The sequence below is a fragment of the Helobdella robusta genome, assembly GCF_000326865.2.
Source record: "Helobdella robusta unplaced genomic scaffold HELROscaffold_30, whole genome shotgun sequence".
In the NCBI taxonomy this organism is placed as follows: domain Eukaryota; kingdom Metazoa; phylum Annelida; class Clitellata; order Rhynchobdellida; family Glossiphoniidae; genus Helobdella; species Helobdella robusta.
The window spans coordinates 1,101,186-1,112,741 of record NW_008704502.1 but is presented as its reverse complement, the minus strand read 5'-3'; the positions used below and the strand labels follow the sequence as shown (position 1 = coordinate 1,112,741).

Sequence of the window (11,556 nt, the reverse complement as noted above, 5' to 3'; positions counted from 1 at the left end):
CCAGCACCAACACCACCAGTCACCACCTGACTTCCAACAATTGCACCGGCGGCTCCAACGACGGCAGGAGAGGCAGTGGCTGCTCCGCCAGCTTTCACCGTTATGATCTGCTTGCCTACTTGAGTCAACTGAGATCCTTGCTGGTTAGGTACTGCTGTGCATATGAGTGTGTATGTGGCAGTGATTGATTGATGAGTGTACAAAGGGCATGAATAATAAATCAGCCAATCAATCAATCAATCAACCAGTCATCAACAAATTAACCATTCGGAAACCTTTCAAGAGGGTAGAGTTATTTTGTGCAGTACCAACTCTCAATGTCTGACCACCAGCAACAAACTGTGATGCTACTGTTAACATGATGATAAAGATGATGACTAAATATCATGACTATGACAATATAAAAAATCTAAAGGGAACACCACAAAAAAAATCTTTAAATAAAGATAAACAAAAGAAAACTAAAAAAAACCAAATCTCAAACTAAGCAAAATAAAAAAATCCATACATTGCGTCCTTGGCATTGCACTAGAAATCCTGAGGGATGGTGTAACAGCTGACATGGCAGGTGTCAAAACTCTGATTCCTGTAGAGGATGAGGCAATCTTCTGCTGCTGTACACCTCCTGCTCCTCCTGGGACTGCTGGAGCTGATCCTATGATGCCCTATTCATATTTTGTGTGAGATATTTATGATAAGAGGAAAGAGAGAGAGAGAGAAAAAGAGAGGGAGAGAGAGAAACACAACACTACTAACAACAGATCTTCCAGTAGCCAGTGTAATGATCTGTGGAGTGTTAACTTGTTGCTGCTGCTGCTGTTGTTGTTGTGGCTGTTGTTGCTGAGATTGCTGAGCACCAACAATTTTAAGGAGCTGTGGAGTAGCTTGTTGTTGCTGCTGTTGTTGTAGCTGCTTCTGTCTGATGCTAGCTGCTTGTTGTGGCGTGGCAAGTCTAATTGCAGACGTAGGAGCAGCCGATTGCATCTGCAGAGAGATGCCGGGAGTGGCTCGCACTGCAGTCGGATTAACACTACCTACAATTTAATTACAAGTAAGTTAAACACTACATATGAAATTCCATTTTCTGATGATAATTTAAGTTCAGTTGCACGTGCATACACACACACAAACATGCAAACTAACCGACAACAGCCGGCCTGAACACACCAGTTGCCTTCATTGGAGACAGTGGAGGATTTCCAGTTGGTGTCTTGGCAGGGGTAAGCTGATTAGGACCAGCTGGGGAAACAATGGAAGCAGCAACAGGTGCTGTAGAGACAGGTGGCACAGGGGCAGCCACAGGCATGTCGTACTTTTGCAATTGCAATATGTAGGCTTCTGCTGTAGGTACAGCTCCCCAGCACACTTCCAATGTGTTTGTGCTGGCTCTTACTAGTTGAACGCGACTTGGGGCAACAGGTTTTTCTGTTTCTAGAAACCAAAGGTCTTTAAAGCAAACCTGTTTTAAAATTGACAGAGTATTGATCAAAATTGATGTATTATCCACCCATTAAAAAAATAATCATTCAAATGGTAAGCCCACCTAGACACTAAGCAGCCAACCAATCAATACATGCAGAGAAACACAAACTGACCTGATTGTTCCAAGCCTTTCTATATCCATCCCTACCACTCCAGATGTAGAGTCTGGTGTGAGTGGCTACAGCACAGTGCCCAGCACGAGCTCGCGGCATGGAATCTTCAACCATCTCCATTGTCAAGTGTTCCCATTTCATCGTATCTGTAGACAGGTGTATTGTTTTGCCAGTGAGACAAAAAATGAAAGACCAAGTAATCAATAACTTGTGCAAACAACCAAATGACCAATTAAAGACCAACCTAAATTAAGACAGCCAAGAGTGTTGGTACACTTCCATTCTTTCTCATGAGCTGCCACTTTGACATCATCCATGACGAGAGGAACCCAGCCACCAAACACATACATCTTGTTGCCAATTATCGTTGAAGAATGCAAACTTCTAGGAAGAGGAGGAATACCGAAAACAGTTGGTTTAGTCCAGAGCATCGCTCCTAACGATTTGTGGAATGATGGAATAAAAATATCAAATGAATACATGGTCAAACAAATAATTGTCAATAAACAATTAAAAATAATGATGCAAATTACATTTAAATTACCTATATCAAGAACCCAGAGATCTCCTAATCGACACCCACTCATGCCTCCATAGACAATCAAGCGATAGTTAGATCCATTTTTGTCGCAGTATGCAACAGCTGTATGGGATTCTCTGGGAGGAGGGAGGTCACCACCAACCAATGGAGTCTCCCATGCATATGTATTTGTGCTGACTTTCATCTCCAGTGTGTAGAGGTCATTTAAGTATTTTGGTATGTTATTCTTTGGATCATCACTTTCATTGGCCAGGCCACCAAAAAGGAAAACTTTATTGCCAGCCAGTGTGAAACTGTGTCCTAGAGATGATTGTGAGAAATAATTATTTGAAAATATGATTTGTAAAAAAAAAGAGCCTACAAAGTGGAAGAACATTTAATTAAATTTTAAAAAAGCAAAACTAAATGAACATATAAAAATTAAAAAAGTAGTAATACTAATTAGTAACTTACCTAATCTAGGACAAGGGGGACTACCATTTCTTGGTGGTTTTGGTTTCAATTTCTTCCACTCCCATCTTGTGGCATTAAGTTCGAATAATTCATTTGAATACTTGCCATACTCAATCATGCCCCCAAACATTAGTATCTTGGATAATCCATCACAAACAAATCCATAGGCTGCACACCCTGGGGGATTCTCCCCTTTCAAGGCAGGAATGAACCACTGATTTGTAGCTTGATGTACAGAGAATAATTTAACAAATTAAAATCATGAAGATATTTATTTCAGTTACGTTTACGTTTGCAATTAAATTTGAAAATCCCGCTAAGTTTTCAACTTAATTAATATTAAATAAACAGTGATATAAAATGCTTCCAATTAGATTCAAAACAACTACAAACACGGACATAATAAAAAAGTGTCAAAATATAAAAAGAAGCATAAAATAACAAAAGTTACGTAACTCGATAAAAAAAAGCAATTATCGCTTAATTATTTATCGTTATAGTGATCGCCATCTTGGATAGTAAGCCGCAATAAAAAAATAATTTCCATTAACCGGTATTGTAAACGTGAAGTTCGTCGACAATTCCTTCATTTCCTCCTCCAAAAATAATCATCAAATCTTTAATGGCTACGGCACGATGGCCATGACGGGGCCTGGGAGAGGGTCCAGTAGCGTTAGTTAATCGTTTCCACTTCAGTATGGGAGCCGCCATTTTAAAATTATGCAAAATGTCTGACTGTATGAAGTCACGTGATTTTATTGACGCCTAAAAGTAGGGGTGCTACTATTATATAATATTTATATATAAATTCAAAAAACTATATATTACTATACAGTTTTTTATTGAATGGTTGATCAGTTTGTCTGAATAGATAGTATATTTGTTTAAAAGTTTTAATTTTTTTAAATTAGTAAAAAATTTTTTTCACTTTAATATTTTGCAATATTAGTGTCATTTTTTTAATAATTTGAAGTATTTCCATTAAAAAATTTATATTTTTTGTCTATAACAAATTATAAATACAATTATATTTAAACATTTAATTAAAATTTACCAAAATTTTAAACAAAAATAAAATGAAGCGCTTCAAAGGGCTTTTAAATTTGGTATTTTAAATCTATATTGTGTTATATTTTTCATCAAAATTCATTTATTACGTTGAGAGTTTCAATTTATTTATTACTTATTTGGCGACAAAATGACAGTTTTTTCATCAATTTATATTTTTTCATATTTCAATAATATGTTATTGACATGGCGTTAGTAATTTTGCTTTTTAAAAACAAATTAAAATATTAAAATTAAAAATTAATCAACAAAATACAAACTGGTTGATTTGGTAATTTTCATATTTTATATTTTAAGATCTATAATTTTATATACTTTATTAACTATTTGTGTCATAATTTTATTTTTATTATAAATATAAATAATATATTTAATTTGAATTTATAATTATAAACTATAAATAAATGTTTTGAAATCACAATTAATTCTTCCATCAAGCAAGCAAGATCATATCACATCAGTGTTCATCCTAACTTTTCTTATGAGAAATTTGTTAAATATTGACTTTAATTGTATTTGTTGAAATGTATGATTAATTAAATATAAAAAGAGAATAGCAACGACAATAATAATAATTATTATTTATATAAATAACATAATAAATAATAATAATATTAACAAACAACAATAGTTGATAATGAACTTAAAGGACAATGATGTATGTGAATTTTAAGATAAAAATATACATGATGTTTATGTGATTATGGTGGACTCATCAGCTACTGGATCATGTCACCATCTTCACTATGGCAACATCATCATCATCATCAATTCTAGTCATCAATTATCATCATCATAATCAATTCTAGCCTGTGTCATCATCATCGTCATCATCTTTTTTGTTATCGACTTCAGCTGTTGTAATTATCATCATCATCATCGTACTTTCTTCTTCATCATTATCATTCTCATAAGATCATCATCATCAACATAACGTCATCATCATCATCATAACATCATCATCATCATCATCATGCCGATCCGGAGAGGCCATGTTGCTCCACAGAACACTTTCATCGATACCATTATAAGGAAGTTCGATGGACAGAGTGAGTGGAATTTAATTTTTTATTCATCCACTCGTTCGTTTATTTGTTCGTTCGTTCATTTGTTTGTTCGTTCGTACATTCGTCTGTTTGTTCGTTCGTTTGTTTGTTCTTTCGTTTGTTTGATCATTTATTCTCTTATTTGTTCATTTATTTATATGTTTAATGACAATGATAACGTTCGTTTGCTCAGTTGTTCGTTCGTCCGTTCATTTGTTCGTTCGTTCATTGGTTATTAATTCATTATATCATCTATTTATTTTTCATTCATTCGTCCTTTTATTTGTTCATTCAATCAATGGATCAATCATTTATTCATGCGTAAAGTGAATTTAAAATAGGATCAATGAATTGGCAAGCACACACACACACACGCGCGCGCGCGCGCGCACACACACACGTCGCACACACGAATATACACACATACATGGAAACAGTTTAACAAGTATTAAAAAAGAAAGAGAACTAATGTCACACATGACACAGCACCTGGATTGAAAAACGGCGGCATTATTGCTTTTACTCAACATTACCATCGTCGTCGTCATCATCGTTATCATCGTGATCGTTAACCGCACTTAGAGCCAATGAAATTATTTACGTCGTCATCATCGTCATCTTCTTTGTTATTTTAATCTAAACGAACGAACGAACGAATGAACGAATGAATGAATGAATGAATGAACGAACAGATGAATGTATTAATTAATTAATCAATACAAGTATGAATTAAAAAATAAACGTAAGTACGAATGAATAAACGAATATGCAGCTGAACGAACGAACGAATGAATGAACGAAAGAATAAATAAACAAATGAATGAATGGACAAATGAACGAAAGAATGAATGAACGATTGAAGAAATGGAAAGAAGTAAAGGAATGACAAGATGCGGAAAAATCGATAATAGACACATGGAGAAATGTCGAAGTTGACAATGATGATGACGATGATGACAGTGGGTATGATGATGATGATTATTATATTTTACGATTACGTTGAGGATGATGATGATGATAGTTGTGGTGATGATGATGATGATGAGAGAGAGAGAGAGAGAGAGAGAGAGATAATTATAGTGGGGGAAAGAAAAAAGCGAATCCATCCATTCATTGATTGAATGTATGTATGTATCGTTTGTGACTGGTTGGCTGACGTAGACGAAACACTATGTTAACGCATCATCATCATCATTTGCATCATCTTGACGTCATAAGTGACGTCATAACTACCATCTACGACGATGGTAGTGACAATGATGAGAGAGAGAGGAAGAGAGAGAGAAAGAGAAATGATGTCATACGTAATTTTTTGTTATATTTATCATTTTTAAGATATAATAATAATAAGAAGAAGAAGAAAAAGAAGAAGAATCACAATAATAAATCGTCATCATCACCAATATAGTCATCGTTATCATCACCCCTACAGATCGGAATTTCATAATAGCGAACGCCAAGGTCGAGAACCGACCGATAATTTTCTGCAACGATGGTTTCTCCGAACTATCCGGCTATAACCGGTCCGAGGTTATGCAGAAACCGTGCACCTGCGATTTTCTGCACGGCCCTCTGACCTCATCGCACGCCATAAGGTTAGCTGGCTCCTGATTGGTTGGTTGGCTGGCTCCTGATTGGTTGGTTGGCTGGCTGGTTATTAATTAGTTGGCTGGCTGGCTAGCTCTTGATTGGTTGGTTAGCTGGCTGATTGGTTGGATTTGATTGGCTGATTTTTGGGATAAATTATGATGGAATGATAAAACTTTTTTAACATCATCATCACGATCGTTTTCATCATCGTCATCATCACCAGGTACATCAAAGAATCACTTAATGGGCATGAAGAAAGACAGGTTGAAGTTCTGTATTACAAAAAAGATGGTAGGTATCTGTATCTTGATTCTATCATGCTTACGTATCTTGTTTCGTTTCGTTTTGTATCATATCGTTTTGTACTTTGAAGTATCTTATTGGATTGAGTTTCTTTTTAATTTTGTTTTTTGTTCTCTCTCTCTTTCTTTCTTTCTGTCTCTCTTTTTTTTCTCTCTTTCTCTTTCTCTCTCTCTTCAACTGCAATCTTCATTCTCTTTCATTTACTCACCGTCAGTTCATCATCTTTCTCTTATTTTTTAACTCTCTCACTTAACTCACTATCATTTTGTCATCATCGTCGTCATCATCTTTCCTAAAATTAGGCAGCAAGTTTCTGTGCAGTGTCTTGGTGGCCCCGGTTAGGAATGAGAACAATGACGTCATTCTGTTTATTTTGAATCTCGAGGACATTACCGACGCACCTCTCAAGAAAGATACCAATAAATTATCTATCAAATGCTAGTTTGTGTGTGTGTGTTTGTGTGTGTTTCTTTGTGTGTATGCATGTGTGTGTGTGTGTGTGTGTGTGTGTGTGTGTGTGTGTGTGTGTGTGTGGTTGTTATTCGTCGTCGTTTGATTTATATCTTGCATTATCAAGGGTCATTATGCGGTAATAAAATATTATTTTTATTTATTTCTTTTTTCATATGCTCATTGCTGTGTTTTTGTTGTCATATTATTATATATATATATATATATATTGACCACCACACGCACGCACACGCTCACACACACAAACAAACATACACGCACGCACGCACACACGATAACATAGCACACACAGACATAGACACATACACACACACAAACACTACCAGCATACGCCCAGCAGCAGCAACACAATCGCCTCTTCCGTTTCCGTCTCCCAGCCGTGCGTCACATCATCTCGAGGTCGTCATCATCTCCGTCGACTTCCGGCGGAAATAGCATTCGGAAATTTCACCGGAAACGGAAATCTCCACTTGTCATAGTACAAGATGGCGTCGAGTTTGAGTCACGTGACGTACGGAATTATGGTGGAGGCGATAGTAGTAATAGAAGCGTCAGAAACCAGGCCGATGAGGATGAAGACGAAGATGTAGTTGCAGCGGTCGGGTGCGATGACGACCGCAGAAAGATGCTAAACCACGTTGATCGACATTCCAAACAGCAGCTACCACTGCAGCAACTACCACAGCAACAGCAGCAACTGCCACAGCAGCAACAACCACAGCAGCCTCAGCAACTGTTCGTCGGCGATTCTCTTCACCCGCCAAGATTATCGTCTGCCGTTTACGTTAGGGATAGACCGATCGCTGAGTCTGATGCATTAGAGTTGCCTGTTTTGAGTGAGAGCCAATTTTTGGCCTGGCAACCAGCCGGAAACGACGCAAACAATATAGGTAACAACATTACTAATAACACGTGTGTGGAGGGGAGTTTTGAGCCTGGGGAGAAACAAGCCCTACAACACAAAGGGTCGTTAAGGCGGGCGGCTGCCAGCGAACATGCTACATTGGCTCTCGGAGATGGTTGGTGTTGTTGTTGATGATGTTGAGATGGTTGGTGTTGTTGTCTTTATTTATGTTGTTTATTATATATTTATTTATATTTATATATCTATTTATATTTAAATGATGTTTTATTTACTGCTAAAACGCAGTACAGCACGCACGGACATGTACGCACACACGCACGTAAACTCACATACACACACGAATAAACACACATGCAGCTTCTAGACTGACCAACCACCGGCCATCCTTCCGCCTAACAACTCAACAGCAGCAATCCAGTGACTCCGAGATATCCAGATTTAAGATGCACCCGACCAGCAACGGGGATTTCCTAACTTTCCGCAAAATTGGGACCGGACTGAGCGGGGCTATCAATGGATTCGGGGGTGGAGATAGGGACCTCCACAGTGTAATATCGTCCACCAAGCAAGGGGGCGTTGGAGGAGGAGGCGGGGTATTCCTACCCATGCAGAGTGTCAAACACAACGTCAGCGAAAAAGTTGCCCAGGTTGGTTGTTCCCTCTTTTCCCTCTACTAAATAATTTATAGAGCCAGGGAAATATGAAATATAGAAACACGTGCGACTTTTGCACTAAAACAAAATTTACTTCTGCTTCTTACTTTCGTATCATTTCTATTTCATTCAATTTGCCCTATAATAAATTTTATCAAAAATTTGCTTCTGGACAGACAGACAGTCTCACGCACACACACACACACACACACACACACACACACACACACACACACATACGGGTACGCTACTTTATGATCAAGCAAGTAACGTAACAATTATCACTAACTTTAAAAATGTACTTGTGGACCACCCTGTATAAATATAAAAACTTCGCCCCAAAATCACCAAAGGTGCTGTCCTTAGGGGCAGAGGTCATGCCCGAATATAAACTCCAGACTCCCTCGAGACACCGCTGCACCATAGTTCATTATTCTCCCTTCAAAGCCGCCTGGGACTGGTTGATATTAATTCTGGTCATTTACACCGCCATCTGCATTCCATACGTGGCCGCATTCCTACTTAACGATCCGGCTTATAAGGAAAAAGTTGGTCGTTGTTGTTGTTGTTATCGTTTGGTGATGTCATCATCAACGATTTCGTCATTGCCACTACTACCGCTACCACAACCACCATCACCATTATCATCGTCGTCGTTGTCACCATCGTCCCAACAGAGCAAGGGGATAAAGAGTCCGTGGGACAGGTACAGGGAGGATCCTATATCCGTGACGGACCTGCTCGTTGACGTCATGTTCATCATCGACATCCTCATCAACTTCCGCACTACATACGTCAACAAAAATGACGAAGTCAGTGAATGAGTAGTCAATAAATGAATGAATGAATGAACGAGTGAGTGAGTGAATGAATGAACGAGTGAGTGAGTGAATGACTAGTGGAAATTTAATTTGTATAGCGCTTCAAAATTAAAACAATTTAATCAAAATTCACGTTAAGTTTTTTTTGTATCCTGGATTATGTACTCTGGCATGTGCAGAACTGCCTACAAATCAAGACCTGACACATTTGCCATCTGAATTAACCTGAAACAATTTTTTAATTTACTAAATTTTTCCTTTCATTAACTTGACCTTACCAAGGTCGTTAGCCATCCCGGCAAGATAGCCATCAACTATTTCAAGGGCTGGTTCCTCATTGACATGGTGGCCGCCATCCCCTTCGATCTTCTCATTTTCGGCCCTGATTCTGACGACGTAAGTGATGATGATGATGGCGATGACGTCAGTGATGGTGGTGATGGTAGTGATGATGATGAGATGATGATGATGGTTGTAATGGTGGTTGTTATTTTTTACAATAATAATCATAAAATTGTAATCGTAAACGGACCACTATTATCGTCATCATCACATTCATCATCATCATCATCATCATTATCGTTTATACCATCATCATCATCTTCACAAATCACCAGAGTGTCACCATCATCATCATCATCAACCAAAAACCCTAAAAACAGATGGTAACCCTGATTGGTCTATTAAAAACAGCTCGCTTGTTGAGATTGGTCCGTGTGGCACGAAAGTTGGATCGATATTCAGAGTACGGAGCCGCAGTTTTGCTGTTGCTTATGGCAACATTTGCTCTTATCGCTCATTGGCTGGCCTGCATATGGTTCGTTTTCTAATTGGTTAACTGGTTTTGTAAACTTTTGTTGTTGATTGGCTGGCTGGCTGGCTGATGATGTAACTTTTGTGATTTTCCGTCTGAATAGTTGACTGGTATATTATTCGTTCTTAGATTTGTTGATTAGTTAGATGGTTGGTCGTTCGTTTGGTCAGGTTATTTATTAATTGATTGATTAGTTGGTTGATTGGTTGATTGATTGGTTGATTGATTGGTTGATTGATTGATTGATTGGTTGATTGATTGATTGATTGATTGATTGATTGATTGATTGATTGATTGATTGATTGATTGATTGATTGATTGATTGATTGATTGATTGATTGATTGATTGATTGATTGATTGATTGATTGATTGATTGATTGATTGATTGATTGATTGATTGATTGATTGATTGATTGATTGATTGATTGATTGATTGATTGATTGATTGATTGATTGATTGATTGATTGATTGATTGCTGATTGATAATTGATTGATGAATGAATAAATGAATGAATGATTGATCGCCAACGTCGTCATCAACAGCAACGTCATACCTTATTTTTCCATCACAGATAACTTCAAACGTGTGTTTCAATTTTATTAAAAAGATATTTATTAATGAAAAAAAATTCTTTCGCCATTTTTAAAAAATTGTTTTAGATAAATTAAACTTTGGTAAAAGTTAACTTAGATTCTAAATTTAAAATAAGCTGTCACAGATTTAATTTTGATAACAATTTTCACTGTTTTTGGTAGCACCGTTTAAATGTTTTTTCTTAATTTTTTTACATTCTAACCAAAAGAGCTTATTTGTTTTTATTCACTTTTACATTCAATTAGAATATTATTCAGTTAATTAATTTATAAGTCAATTAATTAATTAATCAATCAATCTGTCTATCTATCGATCTACTATCTATCTATCTATCCATCAATCAATCAATCTGTCTATTGACCTATATATCTATCAGTCAGTAAATCAATGAATTAGTCTATCTATTAATAGTTTAATCACTCAACCAACTAATCAACCAACCAATCAACCAACCAATCAACCAACCAATCAACCAACCAATCAACCAGCCAACCAACCAATCAACCAACTAACCAGCCAACCAACCAATCAACCAACCAACCAACCAACCAATCCAGGTATGCGATCGGCAACATAGAACGCGAAAGAATGATCCTGAGCGATAATAAAATCGGTTGGCTCGATGACCTAGCGCAGCACACGCAGCAACCTTATAACGGATCTTTGGCCGGACCGACGATTAAATCCAAGTACATCACTGCCCTCTATTTTACGTTCAGCAGTTGACGAGTGTCGGTTC

The 11,556-nt window shown here is 37.2% G+C and overlaps 2 protein-coding genes across 2 annotated transcripts in view; one reads left to right on the top strand and one right to left on the bottom strand.

The window, feature by feature from the left end:
- Nucleotides 1–1,138: 1,138 nt before the first annotated feature.
- HELRODRAFT_157199 (hypothetical protein) lies at nucleotides 1,139–3,300 on the bottom strand (the record flags this gene model as incomplete). The annotated part of the gene is made up of 7 exons (XM_009022018.1): nucleotides 1,139–1,225; nucleotides 1,301–1,459; nucleotides 1,596–1,741; nucleotides 1,840–2,031; nucleotides 2,140–2,436; nucleotides 2,590–2,814; nucleotides 3,141–3,300. The coding sequence occupies 7 exons, from the start codon at nucleotides 3,298–3,300 to the stop codon at nucleotides 1,139–1,141; spliced, it is 1,266 nt and encodes a 421-aa protein (XP_009020266.1).
- A 1,330-nt stretch (nucleotides 3,301–4,630) lies between these two features.
- Nucleotides 4,631–11,556, top strand: part of HELRODRAFT_81288 (hypothetical protein) — a gene marked incomplete at both ends in the record, with an annotated part of 9,677 nt that continues 2,751 nt past the window's right edge. The window contains 10 exons of the mRNA XM_009022017.1: nucleotides 4,631–4,706; nucleotides 6,136–6,298; nucleotides 6,517–6,584; nucleotides 6,899–7,037; nucleotides 8,390–8,579; nucleotides 8,939–9,163; nucleotides 9,302–9,397; nucleotides 9,689–9,802; nucleotides 10,069–10,223; nucleotides 11,375–11,538. Of these exons, the coding sequence (XP_009020265.1) occupies nucleotides 4,631–4,706; nucleotides 6,136–6,298; nucleotides 6,517–6,584; nucleotides 6,899–7,037; nucleotides 8,390–8,579; nucleotides 8,939–9,163; nucleotides 9,302–9,397; nucleotides 9,689–9,802; nucleotides 10,069–10,223; nucleotides 11,375–11,538 (1,390 nt within the window). The remainder of the gene's footprint in view (nucleotides 4,707–6,135; nucleotides 6,299–6,516; nucleotides 6,585–6,898; nucleotides 7,038–8,389; nucleotides 8,580–8,938; nucleotides 9,164–9,301; nucleotides 9,398–9,688; nucleotides 9,803–10,068; nucleotides 10,224–11,374; nucleotides 11,539–11,556) is intronic.